The following is a 27,665-nucleotide window of genomic DNA, read 5'->3' on the forward strand; positions in this document are numbered from 1 at the left end:
CATTCACACAATAATAATAATAATTGGAACATTCACACAATAATAATAATACATGGAACATTCACACAATAATAATAATAATTGGAACATTCACACAATAATGTCCCGTCATGTTTTTTTCAAGCGCCACAAAAGAGCCGACATCCCTCGTCACGTCAACCCCACCTATCCCCCCCCCTCAAGTCTGAGTGCGCCGACCCCCCGCGACCTCGCCACCGTTTGATTTGTGTCTGTTTACGTGCGCACTTCCTGTCAGCCTCCACAGCTCTTCCTGCGGCTGACAAGGACGACTCGCCGTCACAGCGCCGACACGTCAACAAAGATGGAAGTCCCTTTATTGTTCTTCAAGGTGGGCACCAAACGTAAAGGAAAAAGCAAAGCAGCCATATTTTACACCAGTGATTATTATTATTATTATTATTATTATTATTAAATTTGTACAACCATTCAGTCTGCGTAACATAAAGAAATAATTCTACATCTTTGTTTCTTTCGTATTTTTGGTACTCTGATTTATACATACAAATAACAAATACAGGAACTTTGTTTCACAATGCATATAATCTGTGGGCGGGAAGAAAGTCCGTGTGTGTGCGTGTGTGTCCGTGTGTGTGTGTGTGTGTGTGTGTGTTCTGGCAATGCTTACTTAATGGGGACATGGCTCTGATTACACAGTCACCTATAGGGGACCTCTGACGGTATGGGGACAAAAAAACAGGTCCCCTAAAGGGAAACCTTTTTAAATGATAGTCAGATCCATTCAGCTTTGGCCCATAAAACATGTCTACTGAAAAATAAACATGTTTCACATCTAATTTCAACTTTTTTTAAATGGTCCTCAGTAGTCACGAACAAATGTGTGTGAATTATGCCAAATGATTTAAATGTGGTCCCCATGAAGCATATTAACTGTTTGTCCCCCAGGGTCCCCAGTAAGAATGATCAGCACATGACTTCATCAATCCAGGTATTTAAAGGCCTACTGAAAGCCACTGCTAGCGACCACGCAGTCTGATAGTTTATATATCAATGATGAAATCTTAACATTGCAACACATGCCAATACGGCCGGGTTAACTTATAAAGTGCCATTTTAAATTTCCCGCTAAACTTCCGGTTGAAAACGTCTATGTATGATGACGTATGCGCGTGACGTCAATGGTTGAAACGGAAGTATTCGGACCTCATTGAATCCAATACAAAAAGCTCTGTTTTCATCGCAAAATTCCACAGTATTCTGGACATCTGTGTTGGTGAATCTTTTGCAATTTGTTTAATGAACAATGGAGACTGCAAAGAAGAAAGCTGTAGGTGGGATCGGTGTATTAGCGGCTGGCTGCAGCAACACAACCAGGAGGACTTTGACTTGGATAGCAGACGCGCTATCCGACGCTAGCCGCAGACTGCATCGATGATCGGGTGAAGTCCTTCGTTGCGTCATCGATCGCTGGAACGCAGGTGAGCACGGGTGTTGATGAGCAGATGAGGGCTGGCTGGCGTAGGTGGAGCACTAATGTTTTTAGCATAACTCTGTGAGGTCTCGTAGCTAAGTTAGCTTCAATGGCGTCGTTAGCAACAGCATTGATAAGCTTCGCCAGGCTGGAAAGCATTAACCGTGTAGTTACAGGTCCATGGTTTAATAGTATTGTTGATCTTCTGTCTATCCTTACAGTCGGGGGTTTATTTATTTTGTTTCTATCTGCATCTGACGTTAGCTCCGTAGCTAAAGAGCTTCGCCGATGTATTGTCGTGGAGATAATAGTCACCGTGAATGTCCATTTCGCGTTCTCGACTCTCATTTTCAAGAGGATATAGTATCCGAGGTGGTTTAAAGTACAAATCCGTGATCCGCAATAGAAAAAGGAGAAAGTGTGGAATCCAATGAGTTAGCTTGTACCTAAGTTACGGTCAGAGCGAAAAAAGATACGTCCTGCACTGCACACTAGTCCTTCACTCTCACGTTCCTCATCCACTAATCTTTCATCCTGGCTCAAATTAATGGGGTAATCGTCGCTTTCTCGGTCCGAAACGCTCTCGCTGCTGGTGTAAACAATGGGGAAATGTGGGGAGCCTTTCAACCTGCGACGTCACGCTACTTCCGGTACGGGCAAGGCTTTTTTTTTTATTTATCAGCGACCAAAAGTTGCGAACTTTATCGTCGATGTTCTCTACTGAATCCTTTCAGCAAAAAATATGGCGATATCGCGAAATGATCAAGTATGACACATAGAATGGATCCGATATCCCCGTTTAAATAAGAAAATGTCATTTCAGTAGGCCTTTAAAGACGTGTATGAGCTAACTCATTTTTTTTTATGCCTCCACAACCTGTAGAAAGGGAGGTCCCCACCAGTCCTGAACCAAAACTTGGTCCCCATTCCAAATGACAACCAGTGTGTGTGTGTGTGTGTGTGTGTGTGTGTGTGTGTGTGTGTGTGTGTGTGTGTGTGTGTGTGTGTGTGTGTGTGTGTGTAGGCGTGCGCATCAACACAAACCAACAGGCCGAGACTTAAAGCACATCCAAAAAAGAAAAAGAAAGGCGATAGCGTTATCGTTAGCATTACATCGAATCCAAGATGGCGGCGTGAGCCCCTCCCTCGTACCTTTCCTTTTTTTTTTTTTTTTTTTTTTTTCTTCTTCTTTCTCAAAGTCTTCATTAAACGTATTTCATACATTTTGTACAAAGGGGCGGAGAGCGTGTCCTGTTAGACAGGTGCAAGACGAGGGGGGCGGGGCTTAGTCAAAGTCAGTTCCTGTGACCTTTCGATTTTTGTACACAAATGGAGCGGGGGAGGAGGAGGAGGAGTCGAAAGTCCCGCCCCTCCGTCCCGTCAGGTGTCGGGGCTCCTCCCCCGCTGGAAGGGGTTTTATAAAAATAAGATCAACTGAAGAGGGCGGCCTGCGGCGGGGAGGGTTAGGGGGCGGGTCTAGCCCATGGCCGTGACCATACTGGAGGGGTGGTGGGGGGCGAAGTTCAGGCTGGAGGAGGGGTGCATGGGGGTGGGCGTGGTCAGCATGTGGCCCGAGTGCGAGAAGGGCGGGAAGGAGGACATGTGGCGGGAGAGGGCGGCGGGGCTGAAGGAGCTGCCCTTGTCCATCAGACTCTTGGAGAAGTCGTCCATGTTGTCCTGGGACTTTTTGCTCTTCTTGGACTTGCTGGACATCTTCCGGTTGCGGGTCTGGATGCCCTCCTTCTTCATGGTCAGAGGTCGGTTGATCTGCTCTCCAAAGGGACAGAAGAAAAGAGGGCAGGTTAGTATGTTGGCGTCCATTTTGTCCGGGTGGCGCCCAGTGCCAGGAGGACAGAGAGAGAGAGAGAGAGAGAGGACAACGCCAAGTCCTCCTCAACCGCGCCCGGACCCGGGGCCAAAGCGTACCCCCGGCTGCCATGTCGCGGTTTAGGTTGAGCCCCGAACGAGAGCCGGATGATGGAATTCCGTGTGGGCAGGATTACGGAGCGAGGGCGAGGGGGGGCAGCGTTTCTTCCCCAGGAAATGGGAACAGGGATTTCTTCCTCGCTCTGGCGCCGTCCGCCCCAGACGTTTTTTTTCCGCTGACTCCGAAAAAGCGGCGAGGCCTCGATGATTAGCGGACGCCCCCCCCCCCCGAGATCTGTTAGCCCCCCCCCCCCCCCCCCGCCAGACTCTGACAGACGCCGCCGTGACTTCGGGCGGACGGACGAGAGTGTGGAGCCTTTAAGACGAGATTGTGGGAGAACGCTGACCTCGCCAGTACGGGACAAAGGTTTTATCCAGACCTCGTCATAACGTTGCCACGCGTCCATTTCTTTTTGCTCCATTCCCAGAAATAAAACCCTGTGAACTTCAAGTACAGAGTTTCTCCATCTAGTGGAATCGCCTGATTAAAGTACAGTGTTTTATTTCCCTATATTCAAACACAGTGTTACTGTTCAAACTGTGTGTAATGTTACGGTGGACAAAGATATGAAATATACCTCTACCTTGTTTTTAATCAATACTTGGGCCTACTACGCTACTGTATTTAATGTTGTCATCATGGTGGTACTTAATGAATATTTAGTCCTACTACGCTACTGTATTTAATGTTGTCATTATGGTGGTACTTAATGAATACTTAGGTCTACTACGCTACTGTATTTAATGTTGTCATTATGGTGGTACTTAATTAATACTTAGGTCTACTACGCTACTGTATTTTAATGTTGTCATTATGGTGGTACTTAATGAATACTTAGGTCTACTACGCTACTGTATTTAATGTTGTCATTATGGTGGTACTTAATGAATATTTAGTCCTACTACACTACTGTATTTAATGTTGTCATTATGGTGGTACTTAATGAATACTTAGGTCTACTACGCTACTGTATTTAATGTTGTCATTATGGTGGTACTTAATTAATACTTAGGTCTACTACGCTACTGTATTTTAATGTTGTCATTATGGTGGTACTTAATGAATACTTAGGTCTACTACGCTACTGTATTTAATGTTGTCATCATGGTGGTACTTAATGAATACTTAGGTCTACTACGCTACTGTATTTAATGTAGTCATTATGGTGGTACTTAATGAATACTTAGGTCTACTACGCTACTGTATTTAATGTTGTCATTATGGTGGTACTTAATGAATACTTAGGTCTACTACGCTGCTGTATTTAATGTTGTCATCATGGTGGTACTTAATGAATACTTAGGTCTACTACACTACTGCATTTTAATGTTGTCATCATGGTGGTACTTAATGAATACTTAGGTCTACTACGCTACTGTATTTAATGTAGTCATTATGGTGGTACTTAATGAATACTTAGGTCTAATACACTACTGTATTTAATGTTGTCATTATGGTGGTACTTAATGAATACTTAGGTCTACTACACTACTGTATTTAATGTTGTCATCATGGTGGTACTTAATGAATACTTAGGTCTACTACACTACTGTATTTAATGTTGTCATCATGGTGGTACTTAATGAATACTTAGGTCTACTACGCTACTGTATTTAATGTTGTCATTATGGTGGTACTTAATGAATACTTAGGTCTACTACACTACTGTATTTAATGTTGTCATCATGGTGGTACTTAATGAATACTTAGGTCTACTACACTACTGTATTTAATGTTGTCATCATGGTGGTACTTAATGAATACTTAGGTCTACTACACTACTGTATTTAATGTTGTCATTATGGTGGTACTTAATGAATACTTAGGTCTACTACGCTACTGTATTTAATGTAGTCATTATGGTGGTACTTAATGAATACTTAGGTCTACTACACTACTGTATTTAATGTTGTCATTTTGGTGGTACTTAATGAATACTTGGTTCTACTACGCTACTGTATTTTAATGTCAGTAGTGTAGTAGGCCTAAGTATTCATTAAGTACCACCATAATGACAACATTAAATACAGTAGCGTAGTAGGCCTAAGTATTCATTAAGTACCACCATAAGTGCTTGCACACTGAGGGGGCGGGGCTAAAAAGCGATGGTCAGATGAAGGAAGCGAGAAGGAGCGAGGCTGGGAAATGAATGGGATTTTAATTAAAGCCCGTCTTTAAGTTTCGCAGGCGTCTCCGATTCACACCCCGGCTGCCAATGAATCATTCATTCACTTCATCGGCGAGGGACGCACACTCGCTTTCTGCGGGGACAATTAGCGCTCGGGGACGTGGCGAGAAAACAAAGATGGCGTCAGGGTAAGGCGGCCCTCCCACCATAGACGCAGCATGTTTACTAGGGCTGGCAACACATCCATTTTTCATTCAACAGCAATTTGTAACCATTCTTAATCTATTACAAAAATTAAAAGAAAGTTTTTTATTTACATATATATATATATTTTATTTATTTATTTATTTATTTTTTTATATATATATTTTTAAAATTAATTAATTTATTTATTTATTTATTTTGTTGGACTGTCTTGTCCAGCCCCTCAGACAAATGGCATTGTTGAAGTAGAATGATGATCATGTCTGCTGCTCAGATGTATTTTAGAAAAATAGAAAGTACATATTTTTTATTAAACTTTATTAAATGTTTGGGAAGCATTTTGATAAATAATATAAAACATTATCAGAGCTGTTTGTGTATTTTATGGAGGGATGTAGTTCATCACCAGCAGGCACAAGACATTAAAAACTAAGTTGAGAACTTGTTGACGTTGTGCAACTCAAACGTAACGTTGAATCAACATGCTTTTTCACGACATGTAATCAATGTCGGGTTCTGACGTTGATTTAACCATTGAATTTTGGTCTTTTCCCAACACAAATACAATGTTGAAACAACATGCTTTTTAACGTTTAGTCAATGTTGGGTTCTGACGTTGATTTGACCATTGAAATTTGGTCATTTCCCAACGCAAATACAACGTTGAAACAACATTCTTTTTGACGTTTAATCAATGTCGGGTTCTAACGTTGATTTACCATTGAATTTTGGTCTATTCCCAACCCATATTCTACAACACAAATACAACGTTGAAACAACATGCTTTTTGAGTACGTTTAATAAATGTTGGGTTCTGACGTTGATTTGACCGTTGAAATTTGGTCATTTCCCAACGCAACTACAACGTTGAAACAACATGCTTTTTGAGTACATTTAATAAATGTTGGGTTCTGACGTTGATTTACCATTGAATTTTGGTCTTTTCCCAACGCAAATACAACGTTGAAACAACATGCTTTTTGACTACGTTTAATCAATGTCGGGTTCTGATGTTGATTTACCATTGAATTTTGGTCTTTTCCCAACGCAAATACAACGTTGAAACAACATGCTTTTGAGTACGTTTAATAAATGTTGGGTTCTGACGTTGATTTACCATTGAATTTTGGTCTTTTCCCAACCAATATTCTACAACACAAATACAACGTTGAAACAACATGCTTTTTGACAACGTTTAATCAATGTCAGGTTCTGACGTTGATTTACCATTGAATTTTGGTCTTTTCCCAACGCAAATACAATGTTGAAACAACATGCTTTTTGACTACGTTTAATCAATGTCGGCTTCTGATGTTGATTTACCAATGAATTTTGGTCATTTCCCAACGCAAATACAACGTTGAAACAACATGCTTTTTGACGACGTTAAATCAATGTTGGGTTCTGACGTTGATTCAACCATTGAAATGTGGTCGTTTCCCAACCAACATTCTACAACACAAATACAACGTTGAAACAACATGCTTTTTGACAACGTTTAATCAATGTCTGGTTCTGACGTTGATTTGACCATTGAATTTTGGTCGTTTCCCAACGCAACTACAACGTTGAAACAACATGCTTTTTGACAACGTTTAATCAATGTCAGGTTCTGACGTTGATTTACCATTGAATTTTGGTCTTTTCCCAACCAATATTCTACAACACAAATACAACGTTGAAACAACATATTTTTTGGCGATGTTTATTCAATGTCGGGTTCTGACGTTGAATTACCATTGAATTTTGGTCTTTTCCCAACGCAAATACATTGTTGAAACAAGATGCTTTTTGACGACGTTTAATCAATGCGAGGTTGTGACTTTGCTTTGACCATTGAAATTTGGTAATTTCCCAACCAATATTCTACAACACAAATACAACGTTGAAACAACATGCTTTTAGATCATATTTAATCAATGTTGGGTTCTGATGTTGATTCAACCATTGAAATTTGGTAATTTCCCAACCAATATTCTACAACACAAAGACAACATTGAAAAAACATGCTTTTCGACAACGTTTAATCAATGTCGGGTTCTGATGTTGATTTACCATTGAAGTTTGGTCTTTTTCCCAACCGACATTCTACAACACAAATACGTTGAAACAACATGCTTTTTGACGACATTTAATCAATGTTGGGTTCTGACGTTGATTTAACCATTGAAATGTTGTCATTTCCCAACGCAAATACAACATTGAAACAACATACTTTTTGACGTTTAGTCAATGTCAGGTTCTAAAGTTGATTTACCATTGAATTTTGGTCTATTCCCAACCAATATTCTACAACACAAATACAACGTTGAAACAACATACTTTTTAACGTTTAATCAATGTTGGGTTCTGACGTTGATTTACCATTGAATTTTGTTTTTTTCCCAACGCAACTACAACGTTGAAACAACATGCTTTTTGAGGACGTTTCATCAATGTTGGGTTCTGACGTTGATTTACCATTGAATTTTGGTCTTTTCCCAACCAATATTCTACAACACAAATACAACGTTGAAACAACATACTTTTTGACAACGTTTAATCAATGTCGGGTTCTGATGTTGATTTACCATTGAATTTTGGTCATTTCCCAACATAAATACAACGTTGAAACAACATGCTTTTTAACGTTTCATCGATGTTGGGTTCTGACGTTGATTTATCATTGAATTTTGTTTTTTTCCCAACGCAACTACAACGTTGAAACAACATGCTTTTTGAGGACGTTTAATAAATGTTGGGTTCTGACGTTGATTTACCATTGAATTTTGGTCTTTTCCCCACCAATATTCTACAACACAAATACAACGTTGAAACAACATGCTTTTTCACGACGTTTAATCAATGTTGGGTTCTGACGTTGATTTAACCATTGAATTTTGTTTTTTTTACCAACACAAATACAACGTTGAAACAACATACTTTTTGACAACGTTTAATCAATGTCAGGTTGTGACATTGATTTACCATTGAATTTTGGTCTTTTCCAAACGCAAATACAACGTTGAAACAACATGCTTTTTGACGACGTTTAATCAATGTTGGGTTCCGACGTTGATTTACCATTGAATTTTGGTCTTTTCCCAACCAATATTCTACAACACAAATACAACGTTGTAACAACATACTTTTTGACAACGTTTAATCAATGTCGGGTTCTGATGTTGATTTACCATTGAATTTTGGTCATTTCCCAACGCAAATACAACGTTGAAACAACATGCTTTTGATGACGTTTAATCAATGTTGGTTCTGACGTTGATTTACCATTGAATTTTGGTCTTTTCCCAACCAATATTCTACAACACAAACACAACGTTGAAACAACATGCATTTTGACGTTGTTTAATCAATGTTGGGTTCTGATGTTTATTTTATCATTGCAATTTTGTCATTTCCCAACACAAATACAACATTAAAACAACATGCTTTTTGACGATGTTTAATCAATGTTGGGTTCTGACGTTGATTTATCATTGAATTTTGGTCTTTTTCCAACACAAATACAACGTTGGAACAACATGCTGTTTGACGTTTAATCAGTGTCAGGTTCTGACGTTGATTTACCATTGAATTTTGGTCTTTTCCCAACCAATATTCTACAACACAAATACAACGTTGAAACAACATACTTTTTGACGACGTTTATTCAATGTCGGGTTGATTTGACCATTGAATTTTGGTCGTTTTCCCAACCAACAATGTGGATCCAACGTGAGACCTCCACGTCGTCTCAGTTTACAACTATTTAGCAACGTTGCTTCAACGTCAGTTTTAAAGGACATGGACGTACAATCAATGTTGTATCAATGTCTTGTGCCTGCTGGGACTGACACCCGCTGTTATTACAAAATTATTGATTTTGAATCGAGAATGGAATCGTGACCCCCCAAGAATGAACCCTGCGGTGCCCGAATGTTGACAGTTGTAACATTTACATTACTTTGTGGTTGCAAATCAGCTTTAAAAAAGAGTGAAGAAGAAGGAGGCAGATATGGACATTATGGTTAATGCCAGGAGTTACACCGTCAAAATGCGAGTACCGGAGAAGGCACGTTTTTGTGGTAGCATCGTTTCTATGGTAACAAGTGTCGCAAGATTGTGTCTATGGTGACAGGTTTCGTAGGATCGTGTCTATGGTAACACGTGTCGTAAGATTGTGTCTATGGTGACAGGTTTCGTAGGATCGTGTCTATGGTGACAAGTGTCGTAAGATTGTGTCTATGGTAACAAGTGTCGTAAGATTGTGTCTATGGTGACAGGTTTCGTAGGATCGTGTCTATGGTAACAAGTGTCATAGGATTGTGTCTATGGTGACAAGTGTCGTAGGATCGTGTCTATAGTAAAAAGTGTCGTAAGATTGTGTCTATGGTAACAAGTGTCGTAAGATTGTGTCTATGGTGACAGGTTTCGTAGGATCGTGTCTATGGTGACAAGTGTCGTAAGATTGTGTCTATGGTAACAAGTGTCGTAAGATTGTGTCTATGGTGACAGGTTTCGTAGGATCGGGTCTATGGTAACAAGTGTCGTAAGATTGTGTCTATGGTAACAAGTGTCGTAAGATTGTGTCAATGGTGACAGGTTTCGTAGGATCGTGTCTATGGTAACAAGTGTCGTAAGATTGTGTCTATGGTGACAAGTGTCGTAGGATCGTGTCTATGGTAACAAGTGTCGTAAGATTGTGTCTATGGTGACAGGTTTCGTAGGATCGTGTCTATGGTAACAAGTGTCGTAAGATCGTTTCTATGGTAACAAGTGTCGTAAGATTGTGTCTATGGTGACAGGTTTCGTAGGATCGTGTCTATGGTAACAAGTGTCGTAGGATTGTGTCTATGGTGACAGGTTTCGTAGGATCGTGTCTATGGTAACAAGTGTCGTAGGATCGTTTCTATGGTAACAAGTGTCGTAAGATCATGTCTATGGTGACTGGTTTCGTAGGATCGTGTTTATGGCAACAAGTGTCGTAAGATTGTGTCTATGGTGACAGGTTTCGTAGGATCGTGTCTATGGTAACAAGTGTCGTAAGATTGTGTCTATGGTAACAAGTGTCGTAAGATTGTGTCTATGGTGACAAGTGTCGTAGGATTGTTTCTATGGTAACAAGTGTCGTAAGATTGTGTCTATGGTAACAAGTGTCGTAAGATTGTGTCTATGGTGACAAGTGTCGTAGGATCGTTTCCATGGTAACAAGTGTCATAAGATTGTGTCTATGGTAGCAAGTGTCTTAGGATCGTTTCTATGGTAACAAGTGTCGTAAGATTGTGTCTATGGTAACAAGTGTCGTAGGATCGTTTCTATGGTAACAAGTGTCATAAGATCGTGTCTATGGTAACAAGTGTCGTAGGATCGTTTCTATGGTAACAAGTGTCGTAAGATTGTGTCTATGGTAACAAGTGTCGTAAGATTTTGTCTATGGTGACAAGTGTCGTAGGATCGTTTCTATGGTGACAAGTGTCGTAGGATCGTTTCTATGGTAACAAGTGTCGTAGGATCGTTTCTATGGTAACAAGTGTTGCAAGATTGTGTCTATGGTGACAGGTTTCGTAGGATCGTGTCTATGGTAACAAGTGTCGTAGGATCGTTTCTATGGTAACAAGTGTCGTAGGATTGTGTCTATGGTGACAAGTGTCGTAGGATCGTTTCTATGGTAACAAGTGTCGTAAGATTGTGTCTATGGTAACAAGTGTCGTAGGATTGTGTCTATGGTGACAAGTGTCGTAAGATTGTGTCTATGGTGACAAGTGTCGTAGGATCGTTTCTATGGTAACAAGTGTCGTAAGATTGTGTCTATGGTAACAAGTGTCGTAAGATTGTGTCTATGGTGACAAGCGTCGTAGGATTGTTTCTATGGTAACAAGTGTCGTAAGATTGTGTCTATGGTAACAAGTGTCGTAGGATTGTTTCTATGGTAACAAGTGTCGTAAGATTGTGTCTATGGTAACAAGTGTCGTAGGATCGTTTCTATGGTAACAAGTGTCGTAAGATGTGTCTATGGTGACAAGTGTCGTAGGATCGTTTCTATGGTAACAAGTGTCGTAGGATCGTTTCTATGGTAACAAGTGTTGCAAGATTGTGTCTATGGTGACAGGCTTCGTAGGATCGTGTCTATGGTAACAAGTGTCGTAAGATTGTGTCTATGGTGACAAGTGTCGTAGGATCGTTTCTATGGTAACAAGTGTCGTAGGATCGTGTCTATGGTAACAAGTGTCGTAGGATTGTGTCTATGGTGACAAGTGTCGTAGGATCGTTTCTATGGTAACAAGTGTCGTAGGATTGTTTCTATGGTAACAAGTGTCGTAGGATTGTGTCTATGGTGACAAGTGTCGTAGGATCGTTTCTAAGGTAACAAGTGTCGTAGGATCGTTTCTATGGTAACAAGTGTCGTAAGATTGTGTCTATGGTAACAAGTGTCGTAGGATTGTTTCTATGGTAACAAGTGTCGTAAGATGTGTCCATGGTAACAAGTGTTGTAGGATCGTTTCTATGGTAACAAGTGTCGTAAGATTGTGTCTATGGTAACAAGTGTCGCAAGATGGTTTCCATGGTAACAAGTGTGGTAAGATTGTGTCTATGGTAACAAGTGTCGCAAGATGGTTTCCATGGTAACAAGTGTGGTAAGATTGTGTCTGTGGTAACAAGTGTCGCAAGATCGTTTCTATGGTAACAAGTGTCGCAAGATTGTTTCTATGGTAACAAGTGTCGCAAGATGGTTTCCATGGTAACAAGTGTGGTAAGATTGTGTCTGTGGTAACAAGTGTCGCAAGATCGTTTCTATGGTAACAAGTGTCGCAAGATCGTTTCTATGGTAACAAGTGTGGTAAGATCGTGTCCATGGTAACAAGTGTCGCAAGATGGTTCCCATGGCGACAAGGTGGTGTTGCAGTGTGTTAACTTACATTGTGCAGCTTGAAGTAGAGGCCGCAGGCGTTGCACACGGGGTCGCCGTTGGCGTTCCGCCTCCACAGCGTGGTGGTGGTCGTCTGGCAGTTGGCGCACGACGTTCCAGCGCGCCGGGCCGCCGACTGCGCACAGGAAACGTAGCGTCACACGGCGAGTACGCGGACACACACACACACACAGAGAGGCGCCACATAGCGCAGCCACTCAACAAGTGTACAAGTGACAGCTACTTCACAGGAAATGACTGGAAGAGTGAAAATTAGCGGGGTAAATTTCCCTGGGAATTAACAAAACGTGTTTTCTTTCCAGCGATGCACACGAGAGCAGGAGGGGAAGAGAGCGGCAGAGCTAAAAATAGCAGCAAGCAGAATAAACATTTCAGACATGAAAGAGAGAGCCATTAAATCTGATTAAAGCGTCCTCTCCAAATAAAGTCTCTGCAGCGCCACCTTGGCAAGACAGGTGCACGCATTTGGACGCGGGAAGGTGTTCCCTGGCTTTTTGGGGGAGGCTAATAAAGAGCTGGCTAATTAAAGCGAGAGGGGTGGGGTTATTTTATTTTATTTTTTTTCTTTGCTTCGCTCCAGGCGGCTGCAGCCGAGCTTCCAGTGGAAGTGCTGATGGATTTTACTGCCTGGATGCTTGACATTGATGTTCTAATCTCTTTCCAAAAAAAAAAAAAAAAATCAATAGGCAGGTGAGCGTGAAGGGCACGCCGGCGTTGATTATCTTTCCAATTATAAACACCTCCGCGCGTGCTCGGAATATTCCAGCAGATACTTTTATTCCAAGAAAAGAGGGTCCACTTTTAGCAGCTTTTAAGCGCTGTCGGGACTCCTATCTCACTTCCGGCAGCCTTTTCCTGGGAAGTCTGCCACCGTGACATTTATTTTATTTATTTTTTTTGGGGGGGGGGGGGTTGCAGCTCTATAAGAGACTCACCCTCCCCTCACAACCTCCCCGTTTCTAACGAAGCCTCTAAATCAGGGGTGCCCATTACGTCGTTTTTTTAATGCCAGCTAGGCATTAAAAAAATAGACCTAAAAATGTGCGATCATCAATCTTCACCAAGACGTCACTAAGATTGACAGTGTGAGATGCTGCTGCCGGGTCATTATTAAGAAAAAACGACCGACAGGAAGGCGAGAATAATAATAATAATAGATTTTATTTGTAAACAGCACTTTACATTGAGTAAACAACCTCAAAGTGCTACTGTGTATTAAAAAAATAAAAAAAATAAAAAGATAATAAAAAATAAATACAAATAAAAACTAGAACAGCCAAATAGCTAAAACTAGTATGCATATATCTAAAAATAAAAAGGCTTTTTTAAAAAGAAGGGTTTTTAACCCTGTTTTAAAAGCATCCACAGTCTGTGGTGCCCTCAGGTGGTCAGTGAGAGCGCCTCCCGTCGTTCGTAGAGAAACACTTTTGATGTCAACAGACTCTCGTCAAAACTAAAGACTGACCGCACGGTTCCTGTCTTCACAATAAAAGCCCTGCTCCGTCCTGCCTGCGCTAACACAATGAGAGTCTCAGAAAGCCGCCGCGCGCAAGCTAGCACGCTACGCCGTTTGCCGCCAATGTATTTCTTGTAAAGTGTATGAAAAAGGAGTATGGAAGCTGGACAAATAAGATGGCAAAAACCGGAGGGTGTGCCAGTTAGGAAATAAAAAAAATGGACCTAAAACTGAGTGATCATCAATCTTTACTAAGACGTCTTTTTTGTCACTTGATTGAGGGTCTTGTGAGATCATTATTAAGAAAAAACGACCGACAGGAAGGCGAGAAACACTTTTTTTGTCAACAGACTCTCGTCAAAACTCTATAAAGACCGACCGCACAGTTCCTGTCTTCACAATAAAAGCCCTGCTTCGTCTTGCCTGTTCTAACAAAATAAAGGGTCTCCGAAAGCTGGCACGCGCAAGCTAGCACGCTACGCCGTTTGCCGCCAATGTATTTCTTGTAAAGTGTATGAAAAAGGAGTATGGAAGCTGGACAAATAAGATGGCAAAAACCGCAGGCATTAAAAAAATAGTCCTATAAATTTGCGATCATCAATCATCATTAAGACGTCTTTTTTGTCACTTGATTGACATTCACGGCACCCGAAGGTCTTGTGAGCTCATTATTTTTAAAAAAACGACCGACAGGAAGGCGAGAAACACTTTTTTTGTCAACAGACTCTCGTCAAAACTCTATAAAGACCGACCGCACAGTTCCTGTCTTCACAATAAAAGCCCTGCTTCGTCTTGCCTGTTCTAACAAAATAAAGGGTCTCCGAAAGCTGGCACGCGCAAGCTAGCACGCTACGCCGTTTGCCGCCAATGTATTTCTTGTAAAGTGTATGAAAAAAGAGTATGGAAGCTGGACAAATAAGATGGCAAAAACCGCAGGCATTAAAAAAATAGTCCTATAAATTTGCGATCATCATTAAGACGTCTTTTTTGTCACTTGATTGACATTCACGGCACCCGAGGGTCTTGTGAGCTCATTATTTTAAAAAAACGACCGACAGGAAGGCGAGAAACACTTTTTATTTCAACAGACTCTCGTCAAAACTCTATAAAGACTGATCGCACAGTTAATGTCTTCACATTAAAAGCTCTGCTTCGTCTTGCCTGTGCTAACAAAATAAAGGGTCTCCGAAAGCTGATGCGCGCAAGCTAGCACGCTACGGTGTTTGCCGTCAATGTATTTCTTTTAAAGTGTCTAAAAAAGGAGTATGGAAGCTGGACACATAAGATGGCAAAAACCGTAGGCATTAAAAAAATAGTCCTAAAAATTTGCGATCATCAATCTGCACTAAGACGTCTTTTTTGTCAATTGATTGACATTCACGGCACCCGAGGGTCTTGTGAGCTCATTATTGAGAAAAAACAACCGACAGGAAGGCGAGAAACACTTTTTATTTCAACAGACTCTCATCAAAACTCTAAATACTGACCACACGGTTCCTGCCTTCACAATAAAAGCCCTGCTTCGTACTGCCTGCGCTGACAAAATAAGAGTCTCAGAAAGCCGGCGCGCACACGCTACGGCGTTTGCCGCCAATTTATTTTTTATAAAGTGTCTAAAAAAGGAGTATGGAAGCTGGACAAATAAGATGACAAAAACCGGAGAGTGTCAGTCCATCGCCAGCCAGGCATTCAAAAAATGTGCGATCATCAATCTTCACTAAAACGTCTTTTTTGTCACTTGATTGACATTCACGCCACCCTAGGGTCTTGTGAGCTCATTATTAAGAAAAAACGACCAACAGGAAGGCGAGAAACACTTTTTATTTCGACAGACTCTTGTCAAAACAGGAGTCCCTGTCTTCACAATAAAAGCCCTGCTTCGTCCTGCCTGCACTAACAAAATAAGAGTCTCAGAAAGCAGGCGCGTGCAAACTAGCACGCTACGGCGTTTGCCACCAAAGTATTTTTTATAGAGTGTCTAAAAAGGAGTATGGAAGCTGGACAAATAAGATGGCAAAAACCCTAAGGTGTGCCAGTTAGGGTATTAAAAAAATAGATATAAAAATTAGCGATCATCAATCTTTACTAAGACTTATTTTTTGTCCCTTGATTGATTTTCATGGCACCCGAGGATCTTCTGAGCTCATTATTAAGAAAAAACGACCGACAGGAAGGCGAGAAACACTTTTTATGTCAACAGACTACCGTCAAAACTCTATAAAGACCGATCGCACAGTTAATGTCTTCACAATAAAAGCCCTGCTCCGTCCTGCCCGCGCTAACAAAATAAGAGTCTCAGAAAGCCGGCGCGCGCAATGTATTTCTTGTCAAGTGTATAAAAAAAGGAGTATGGAAGCTGGACAAACAAGATGGCAAAAACCCTAGGGTGTGTCAGTCGACTGCCAGTTCGGGTATTTAAAAAAATAGACGTAAAAATGAGCGATCATCAATATTTACTAAGACGTCTTTTTTGTCAATTGACCCGAGGATCTTGTGAGCTCATTATTAAGAAAAAACGAGCGACAGGAAGGCGAGAAACACTTTTTATTCCAACATACCCTCGTCAAAACCCTATAAAGACCGACCGCACAGTTCCTGTCTTCACAATAAAAGCCCTGCTTCGTCCTGCCTGTGTTAACAAAATAAGCTACGGAGTTTGCCGCCAAAGCATTTTTTATAAAGTGTATAAAAAGGAGTATGGAAGCTGGACAAATAAGATGGCAAAAACCGGAGAGAGTGTCAGTCCATCGCCAGTTAGGGCATTAAAAAAATAGTCATAAAAATGTACAATCATCAATCTCCACTAAGACTTATTTTTTGTCAATTGATTGACATTCACGCCACCCGAGGGTCTTGTGAGCTCATTATTAAGAAAAAACGACCGACAGGAAGGCGAGAAACACTTTTTATTCTAACAGACCCTCGTCAAAACTCTATAAAGACTGACCGCACAGTTCCTGTCTTCACAATAAAAGCCCTGCTCCTTCCTGCCCGTGTTAACAAAATAAGCTACAAAGTTTGCCGCCAAAGTATTTTTTATAAAGTGTATAAAAAGGAGTATGGAAACCCTAGAGTGTGTCAGTCGACTGCCAGTTAGTACATAAAAAAAATAGACTTAAAAATTTGCAATCATCAATCTTCACTAAAACGTCTTTTTTGTCACTTGTTATGTTATGTTATGTTATTTTCATTTATTATGCGCCCCCCAACCAACTTGATTGACATTCAGGATCTTGTGAGCTCATTATTAAGAAAAAACGACCGACAGGAAGACGAGAAACACTTTTTATTTCAACAGACTCTTGTCAAAACTCTAAAGACCGACCGCACAGTTCCGGTCTTCACAATAAAAGCCTTCCTGTGCTAACAAAATAAGAGTCTCAGAAAACTAGCGTTTGCCGCCAATGTATTTCTTGTAAAGTGTATAAAAAAAGGAGTATGGAAGCTGGACAAAACAAAAAGCAACCACTTTAATGTGGTATTGGACTTTTTTTTGAAAATGTGGAGGTTATCATCACTACTGTCTGACGTTGATTTAACCATTGAAATTTGGTCATTTCCCAATGCAAATACAACGTTGAAATAACATACTTTTTGATGTTTAGTCAATGTTGGGTTCTGACGTTGATTTACCATTGAATTTTGGTCTTTTCCCAAGCAATATTCTACAACACAAATACGTTGAAACAACATGCTTTTTGACAACGTTTAATCAATGTTCGGTTCTGACTTTGATTTACCATTGAAATTTGGTCATTTCCCAACGCAACTACAACGTTGAAACAACATACTTTTTGACGACGTTTAATCAATGTTGGGTTCTGACGTTGATTTAACCATTGAAATTTGGTCATTTCCCCACACAAATACAACGTTGAAACAACATGCTTTTTGATGACTTTTAATCAATGTCAGGTTCTGACGTTGATTTAACCATTGAATTTTGGTCATTTCCCAACACAAATACAACGTTAAAACAACATACTTTTTGACGTTTAGTCAACGTCGGGTTCTGACGTTGATTTACCATTGAAATTTGGTCATTTCCCAATGCAAATACAACATTAAAACAACATGCTTTTTGACGACGTTTAATCAATGTCGGGTTCTGACGTTGATTTACCATTGAAATTTGGTCTTTTTCCCAACGCAACTACAACATTGAAACAACAAGCTTTTTGACGTTTAGTCAATGTTGGGTTCTGACGTTGATTTACCATTGAAATTTGGTCATTTCCCAACGCAAATGCAACATTGAAACAACATGCTTTTTGACGACGTTTAATCAATGTCGGGTTCTGACGTTGATTTACCATTGAAATTTGGTCATTTTCCCAAGGCAACTACAACGTTGAAACAACATGCTTTTTGACGACGTTTCATCAATGTCGGGTTCTGACGTTGATTTACCATTGAAATTTGGTCATTTTCCCAGCGCAACTACAACGTTGAAACAACATGCTTTTTGACGTTTAGTCAATGTCGGGTTCTGACATTGATTTACCATTGAATTTTGGTCTTTTCCCAACGCAACTACAACGTTAAAACAACATGCTATTTGACTACGTTTAATCAATGTCGGGTTCTGACGTTGATTTAACCATTGAAATTTGGTCATTTCGCAACGCAAATACAACGTTGAAACAACATGCTTTTTGACAACGTTTAATCAATGTTGGGTTCTGACGTTGATTTACCATTGAAATTTGGTCATTTTCCCAACGCAAATACAACATTGAAACAACATGCTTTTTGACGTTTAGTCAATGTCGCGTTCTGACGTCAGGGGCGCCGAAAAGGGGGGGTAAAGGGGACGGATTCTAGGGGCCCATGATGGAGGAGGGCCCAGAGAGGCCCCTAATGATGATGAAATTATAATGTTGCCGCTGTGTTGGGGGCCCTGTAAAGAATATTTTCATGGGGCCCAAAATCCCTAGCGGCGCCCCTGTCTGACGTTGATTTACCATTGAAATTTGGTCATTTTCCCAACGCAACTACAACGTTGAAATAACATGCTTTTTGACGACGTTTAATCAATGTCAGGTTCTGACGATTTACCATTGAAATTTGGTCATTTTCCCAACGCAACTACAACGTTGAAACAACATGCTTTTTGACTATGTTTAATCAATGTTGGGTTCTGACGTTGATTTACCATTGAAATTTGGTCTTTTCCCAACGCAACTACAACGTTGAAACAACATGCTTTTTGACAACGTTTAATCAATGCCGGGTTCTGACGTTGATTTACCATTGAAATTTGGTCATTTTCCCAACACAAGTACAACGTTAAAACAACATGCTTTTTGACGACGTTTAGTCAATGTCCGGTTCTGACGTTGATTTACCATTGAAATGTGATCATTTTCCCAACACAAATACAACGTTGAAACAACATGCTTTTTGACGACGTTTAATCTGACGTTGATTTACCATTGAAATTTGGTCATTTTCCCACTCAACTACAACATTGAAACAACATGCTTCTTGACGTTTAGTCAATGTCGGGTTCTGACGTTGATTTACCATTGAAATTTGGTCTTTTCCCAACGCAACTACAACGTTGAAACAACATGCTTTTTGACTACGTTTAATCAATGTTGGGTTCTGACGTTGATTTACCATTGAAATTTGGACATTTTCCCAACGCAAGTACAACGTTAAAACAACATGCTTTTTAACGTTTAATCAATGTCGGGTTCTGACGTTGATTTACCATTGAAATTTGGTCTTTTCCCAACGCAACTACAACGTTGAAACAACATGCTTTTTGACTACGTTTAATCAATGTTGGGTTCTGACGTTGATTTTATCATTGAAATTTGGTCATTTTCCCAACGCAGGTACAACGTTAAAACAACATGCTTTTTAACGTTTAATCAATGTCGGGTTCTGACGTTGATTTACCATTGAAATTTGGTCTTTTCCCAACGCAACTACAACGTTGAAACAACATGCTTTTTGACTACGTTTAATCAATGTTGGGTTCTGACGTTGATTTTACCATTGAAATGTGGTCATTTTCCCAACGCAAGAACAACGTTAAAACAACATGCTTTTTAACGTTTAATCAATGTCGGGTTCTGACGTTGATTTACCATTGAAATTTGGTCTTTTCCCAACGCAAGTACAACGTTGAAACAACATGCTTTTTGACTACGTTTAATCAATGTTGGGTTCTGACGTTGATTTAACATTGAAATTTGGTCATTTTCCCAACGCAAGTACAACGTTAAAACAACATGCTTTTTAACGTTTAGTCAATGTCGGGTTCTGACGTTGATTTACCATTGAAATTTGGTCTTCTCCCAACGCAACTACAACGTTGAAACAACATGCTTTTTGACTACGTTTAATCAATGTTGGGTTCTGACGTTTATTTTACCATTGAAATTTGGTCATTTTCCCAACGCAAGTACAACGTTAAAACAACATGCTTTTTAACGTTTAATCAATGTCGGGTTCTGACGTTGATTTACCATTGAAATTTGGTCTTTTCCCAACGCAACTACACCGTTGAAACAACATGCTTTTTGACTACGTTTAATCAATGTTGGGTTCTGACGTTGATTTTACCATTGAAATTTGGTCATTTTCCCAACGCAAGTACAACGTTAAAACAACATGCTTTTTAACGTTCAATCAATGTCGGGTTCTGACGTTGATTTACCATTGAAATTTGGTCTTTTCCCAACGCAACTACAACGTTGAAACAACATGCTTTTTGACTACGTTTAATCAATGTTGGGTTCTGACGTTGATTTTACCATTGAAATTTGGTCATTTTCCCAACGCAAGTACAACGTTAAAACAACATGCTTTTTAACGTTTAATCAATGTCGGGTTCTGACGTTGATTTACCATTGACATTTGGTATTTTCCCAACGCAACTACAACGTTGAAACAACATGCTTTTTGACTACGTTTAATCAATGTTGGGTTCTGACGTTGATTTTACCATTGAAATGTGGTCATTTTCCCAACGCAAGTACAACGTTAAAACAACATGCTTTTTAACGTTTAATCAATGTCGGGTTCTGACGTTGATTTACCATTGACATTTGGTCTTTTCCCAACGCAACTACAACGTTGAAACAACATGCTTTGTGACTACGTTTAATCAATGTTGGGTTCTGACGTTGATTTTACCATTGAAATTTGGTCATTTTCCCAACGCAAGTACAACGTTAAAACAACATGCTTTTTAACGTTTAATCAATGTCGGGTTCTGACGTTGATTTACCATTGAAATGTGGTCTTTTCCCAACGCAACTACAACGTTGAAACAACATGCTTTTTGACTACGTTTAATCAATGTCGGGTTCTGACGTTGATTTTACCATTGAAATTTGGTCATTTTCCCAACGCAAGTACAACGTTAAAACAACATGCTTTTTAACGTTTAATCAATGTCGGGTTCTGACGTTGATTTACCATTGACATTTGGTCTTTTTCCAACGCAACTACAACGTTGAAACAACATGCTTTTTGACTACGTTTAATCAATGTTGGGTTCTGACGTTGATTTTACCATTGAAATTTGGTCATTTTCCCAACGCAAGTACAACGTTAAAACAACATGCTTTTTAACGTTTAATCAATGTCGGGTTCTGACGTTGATTTACCATTGAAATTTGGTCATTTTCCCAACGCAACTACAACGTTGAAACAACATGCTTTTTGACTACGTTTAATCAATGTTGGGTTCTGACGTTGATTTTACCATTGAAATGTGGTCATTTTCCCAACGCAAGTACAACGTTAAAACAACATGCTTTTTAACGTTTAATCAATGTCGGGTTCTGACGTTGATTTACCATTGAAATTTGGTCATTTTCCCAACACAAATACAACGTTGAAACAACATGCTTTTTGACAACGTTTAATCTGACATTGATTTACCATTGAAATTTGGTCATTTTCCCAACGCAACTACAACGTTGAAACAAAATGCTTTTTGACTATGTTTAATCAATGTCGGGTTCTGACGTTCATTTTACTATTAAAATTTGGTCATTTTCCCACTCAACTACAACATTGAAACAACATGCTTCTTGACGTTTAGTCAATGTCGGGTTCTGACGTTGATTTACCATTGACATTTGGTCTTTTCCCAACGCAACTACAACGTTGAAACAACATGCTTTTTGACTACGTTTAATCAATGTTGGGTTCTGACGTTGATTTTACCATTGAAATGTGGTCATTTTCCCAACGCAAGTACAACGTTAAAACAACATGCTTTTTAACGTTTAATCAATGTCGGGTTCTGACGTTGATTTACCATTGAATTTTGGTCTTTTCCCAACCAATATTCTACAACACAAATACAACGTTGAAACAAAGACAGACCGCACAGTCCCTGTCTTCACAATAAAAGCCCTGCTCCGTCCTGCCCGGGCTGACAAAATAAGAGTCTCGGAAAGCCGGCGGCGCGCAATGTTTTTCTTGTCAAGTGTATAAAAAAGAAGTATGGAAGCCGGACAAACAAAAAGCTACCACTTTCATGTGGTATTGGACAGAAAGGAGGACTTTTTTTTTTTTTTTTTTTAAAGTGGAGGTTATCATCACTAACTGTCTGATTCCAATCAATGCAAGTCATCACAATCATGCCAACTTATATTCTTGGAAGGAATGTTAAACATGCTTGTATTATCATTAAACACATTTGACCTGTTCACCTCTCTTTCATCAATAAATGGTCATAAATGATACATATGTGAATGAGGTGGATCCCTTGCAGAGAAGGTGTGGGCACCCCTGGACTAAGTAAAGGATCTGACTGCACAGACTAAAGACAAGTAGTAATAAAAGTCATAAACAGTGCAGTTTCTGTCATAGTATCTGAAAGCAGAGACCTGCACTTGTCGAGTCAATTTCCTGCAGCTAATAGGCCTACTTCTTCCTGGAGAGGGAAACACAGAGAGAGAGACGCACATGTCATCAAGAGACAAGCGTGGCGCGTTCACGTACCAGCCGCCGCTTGGGCTTGATGAGGGGCCGGTTCTGGCCGTTCATCTTGTGGTACAGTCCGCAGGCGTTACACAGATAGTGGCCCGTACCGTCCCGCCGCCACAGCGGGGTCGACGTGGCCCCGCAGTTCACGCACTCCCTGCCCTCTGCGGGGGGGGGGGAATTGAGGGGGGGGGGCGCGCATGCACAGAACACACAAGGAAGAAGCCAAATAAATAAATAAAAAATAAAAAACACAGACTTCTATAAATAGTATTTGATGTGTAATAAAACATGCAGGAACAGCAGTATAACACATGCATGGCTTAATAATTATAAGGTCCTTTTTTCAGCATGTTTTATTATTTTAAGAAATTAATTGTTATTTTTATTTTAGAGGCGCACGTTCACGTTTTTTTTTTTGTTTTTTTTGTATTTTTTTTTTGTATGTGCGCTCCTTTACGCGTCTTATTAATTGTGTTCCAAATGGCACATCATCCTCCTATTAAAATGGAAATAATCATCCAGATGAGATCTAATCCTCACCATGAACGGGAATGAGCAGCAGATATTAATCTGCTCATAAAAAAAAACAACCTTGAAGGTGATTATGAAGAAGAGGGGAAAAAAAGGAAGAAGCTAACTGAATGTCTTCACGGACTAAACAAAAGCAAAAGAGGCGCGCACTGGTGTGACAGTAATGAGATTATTGCTCATATATACACACACGCCCTTTTGCAGCTTTGACATATTTATTATATAACATCGTGCAATATTGTGCTGTCTTTAATAAAACGCAATATAATATAGTGCAATAATGTGCTATTTTTAATAAAAAGCTATATAATAGAGTGCTATAATGTACTATTTTTAATAAAATGCAATATAGCATAGTGCAATAATAGGCTATTTTTTTAATAAAATGCAATATAATATAGTGCAATAATGTGCTTTTTAATAAAAATGCAATATAATATAGTCCAATAATGTGCTATTTTTTAATAAAATGTAATATAATATAGAGCAATAAAGTGCTATTTTTTAATAAAATGCACTCTAGTGCAATAATGTGCAATTTTTAATCAAAAGCAATATAATATCGTGCAATATTGTGCTATTTTTAATAAAATGCTATATAATATAGTGCAATAATGTGCTATTTTTTTAAATAAAATGCAATACAATATAGTACAATAATGTGCTACGTTTAATTAAATGCACTCTAGTGCAATAATGTGCTATTTTAATCAAATGCAATATAATATTGTGGAATATTGTGCTATTTTTAATAAAATGCTATATAATATAGTACAATAATGTGCTACGTTTAATAAACTGCACTCTAGTGCAATATTGCGCCATTTTAATCAAATGCAATATAATATTGTGGAATATTGTGCTATTTTTAATAAAATGCTATACAATATAGTGCAGTAATGTGCTATTTTTTAATACAATGCAATATAATCTAGTGCAATAATGTGCTATTTTTAATCAAATGCACTATAGTGCAATAACGTGTTGTTTTTAATCAAATTAATATGATATTGTCCAATATTGTGCTATTGTTAATAAAATGCAATAAAATATAGTACAATAATGTGCTATTTTTAATCAAATGCACTCTAGTGCAATAAATAATGTGCTATTTTTAATAAAATGCAACATAATATCGTCCACTATTGTGCTATTTTTAATCAAATGCAATATAATATAGTGCAATAATGTGCTATTTTTTAATACAATGCATTATAATCTAGTGCAATATGGTGCTATTTTTAATAAAATGCACTATAGTGCAATAACGTACTATTTTTAATAAAATGCAATATAATATCGTCCAATATTGTGCTTTTTTTAATAGAATGCAATATAATATAGTGCAATAATGTGCTATTTTTAATCCATTTAAATACAATATAGTGCAATCATGTGCTATTTTTAATCAAATGCAATATATTATAGTGCAATAATCTGCTCTATTTTTAAATACAATGCCATGTATTATTACAATGGCATTTTGAATATGAATAAACATTGTTAGGTGAAATGTGAGGTGCATTAAAAAGCAGAAATGGAGTAAAGCGCACGCCTACCTGAACAGGACCTTGTTTTTGGTCTTGTTTTGGAACCATAACTAGAAGAGGACCCACCTATCAGGCTACTTGGTGGGAAGAGGCCTGGCCCGTAATCGGGGACATATTGTGGGTATGTGGCGATGGGGTGGTGGGCCGAGGACGAGCCGGGCCCCATGGCCGCCATGCTCCTGCTGTGAGCGGACTCCAGCTTCATGCTCTCGGCCAGGGTCACCTGGTACTTGATGCAGTCCTTGTCCTCCTGCCGCCCGCCGGGGCCGCCCGCGCCCGGCGCGGAGAGGCCCGGGTCCGGGGACACGTCTTTGGGCGGGGTGGGGGGGAAGGTGAAGAGGTGCGGGCTGGAGTGTCCGGTGGACGACGACGACGCCGGCGGGTAGACGGACAGGCCGGCCGGGGAGCCGTGGTGGAGCGGGTTCTTGGGGAAGGGGCTCAGGTTCCACGGGGACGCGCTGTGGTGCGGGGCGATGCCCTTGCTGCCCTCCAGCCAGGGCAGGGAGCCGTGGAGCAGGGAGGGCCGGCACACCTGGCTACCTGCGGACACAGCCGGGCTTTTATTTTCAAACTCTTACATAAAAAAAATGAAAAAAATGGCATGGCCTTTTTAAAAAAAAAAAAAATGAAAATCGAACAAATATGGATTATAAAATAATTGACTTGCAGCCGGGCTTTTATTTTGAAACTCTTACATATTTATATAAAAAAAATGAAAAAAATAGCCTTTTTTAAAAAAAATGAAAATCGAACAAATATGGAATATAAAATAATTGACTTACACCCGGGCTTTTATTTTGAAACTCTTACATATTCACATCAAAAAAATGGCCTTTTTTTTTTTTTTTTTTTTTAGGAAAATCCAACAAATATGGAATATAAAAGTAATTGACTTACAGCCGGGCTTTATTTTGAAACTCTTACATTTTTACATTAAAAAAATGAAAAAAATGGCCTTTTTTTTTTAAAATGAAAATCGAACAAATATGGATTATAAAATAATTAATTTACAGCTGGGCATTTATTTTCAAACTCTTACATATTTACATTAAAAAAAGAGGAGAAAAAAAGGCCTTTTATTTTGAAACTCTTACATATTTGCATCAAAAAAATGAAAAAAATTGCCTTTTTAAAAAAGAATGAAAATCGAACAAATATGGAATATAAAACAATTGACTTACAGCCGGGCTTTTATTTTGAAACTCTTACATATTTACATCAAAAAAATGAAAAAAATGCCTTTTTTTTAATTTTTTTAAATGAAAATCGAACAAATATGTATTATAAAATAATTGACTTACAGCCGGGCTTTTATTTTCAAACTCTTACATATTTACATTAAAAAAAGAGGGGAAAAAAGGCCTTTTATTTTGAAACTCTTACATATTTACATCAAAATAATGAAAAAAATTGCCTTTTAAAAAAAAAATGAAAATGAACAAATATGGAATATACAATAATTGACTTACAGCCGATCTTTTATTTTGAAACTCTTACATATTTACATTTAAAAAATGGCCTTTTTAAAAAAAAATGAAAATCGAACAAATATGGATTATAAAATAGTTGACTTACAGCCGGGCTTTTATTTTGAAACTCTTACATATTTAAATTTTAAAAAAGGAGAAAAAAAAGCCTTTTATTTTGAAACTCTTACATATTTACATTAAACATTTTTTTTTAAAAAGCCTTTTTTTTTATGAAAATCGAACAAATGTGGAATCTAAAATGACTTACTATGCGGAGGGGGCGGATACCGCTGCACGGCCCGCACGGAGTTGCCGTAGTACGGCGAGACGTGGTTGCCCTGCCCGTCAATATTAAAGAGTACATCCACATCCTCCGCCAGCGGGTACTGCGTGGGGTCCCACGAGTGGCCCAGGCCCGGGTGATGAGAGCCGGGATGCTGCTCGTTCAGCACCGCCGGGTGCGGGCTCATCCAGCGCGGCTGGTCCGCGCTTACTTCCATTCTCAGCTCTTCCACGTTCATGCGAGGGGGGGGGAGAGGAGAGGAAAAGAAACGGACCGGACGTCACAAATCCCTTTTCTTTGTCTCGCAGGTTAAAATCCAACAAGTCACCGCGCTGACACACGCACACGCGTGACACCGAACACACACACACACACACACACACACGCGTGCACCCGCGACGCGTTAGGCGTTAGTCGCGGCCCGGTTCGACGGACGTCTGCCGGAACACGCAGCCCGCCTGACAGGGGGAGGAGGAGGGAAGAGTAGGTCCAACATGGAGGGCAGGAAGAAGAAGAAGATCTCAACTCCGCGGGAAAAGTCGTTCTTGTTTGGGGCTGGAGGACGTGCAGAGGGAGGGGGGGGGGGCGTGGGGGGGGGGCAGTCAACAGGTTAGCTCTCTCTCTAATTTCCCTCTCTCTCTCTCTCTCTTCTCTCTAATTTCCCTCTCTCTCCCCTCACACTGAAGGCATTCTTTCAGGATGGCGCCGGGCGGCTCAATGAGAGCAGACAGCTGTGGCGCGACGCAACTTAAAGGAGGGGTCCTGGGTGGGTGTCATCCCGGCCCAATGGGGCGGGGGGGGG

The 27,665-nt window shown here is 39.7% G+C and overlaps 1 protein-coding gene across 8 annotated transcripts; it reads right to left on the bottom strand.

Annotated features, from left to right (window-relative positions):
- Positions 1-317: 317 nt before the first annotated feature.
- Positions 318-27,625, bottom strand: gata3 (GATA binding protein 3). Of its 8 annotated transcripts, none has more exons than XM_062066307.1 (6): positions 26,849-27,619; positions 25,178-25,651; positions 23,135-23,191; positions 22,931-22,977; positions 12,606-12,731; positions 2,777-3,217 (listed from the first exon to the last, which is right to left on the bottom strand). In XM_062066307.1, exons 1-6 carry the CDS (start codon positions 27,099-27,101, stop codon positions 2,927-2,929), a joined length of 1,248 nt encoding a protein of 415 aa, XP_061922291.1. In that variant the 5' UTR covers positions 27,102-27,619; the 3' UTR covers positions 2,777-2,926. The 8 variants fall into 8 exon arrangements, with proteins under 8 accessions (XP_061922285.1, XP_061922287.1, XP_061922291.1 ...); XM_062066304.1 differs by having other exon boundaries at positions 25,121-25,651; positions 26,849-27,618; XM_062066308.1 differs by lacking the exon at positions 23,135-23,191 and having other exon boundaries at positions 26,849-27,617.
- Between the last annotated feature and the right edge of the window lie 40 nt (positions 27,626-27,665).

The sequence above is a fragment of the Entelurus aequoreus genome, linkage group LG12 (assembly GCF_033978785.1).
Source record: "Entelurus aequoreus isolate RoL-2023_Sb linkage group LG12, RoL_Eaeq_v1.1, whole genome shotgun sequence".
Taxonomy (NCBI): domain Eukaryota; kingdom Metazoa; phylum Chordata; class Actinopteri; order Syngnathiformes; family Syngnathidae; genus Entelurus; species Entelurus aequoreus.

Coding starts and splice junctions, on each gene's coding strand:
- gata3 (XM_062066301.1), bottom strand. CDS start 27,101: ATGAACGTGGAAGAGCTGAGAATGGAAGTAAGCGCGGACCAGCCGCGC. Junction 25,652..26,848: donor GTATCCGCCCCCTCCGCATA/GTAAGTCATTTT, acceptor CTGTGTCCGCAG/GTAGCCAGGTGTGCCGGCCC. Junction 3,218..12,605: donor TCTACTTCAAGCTGCACAAT/GTAAGTTAACAC, acceptor TTTGGAGAGCAG/ATCAACCGACCTCTGACCAT.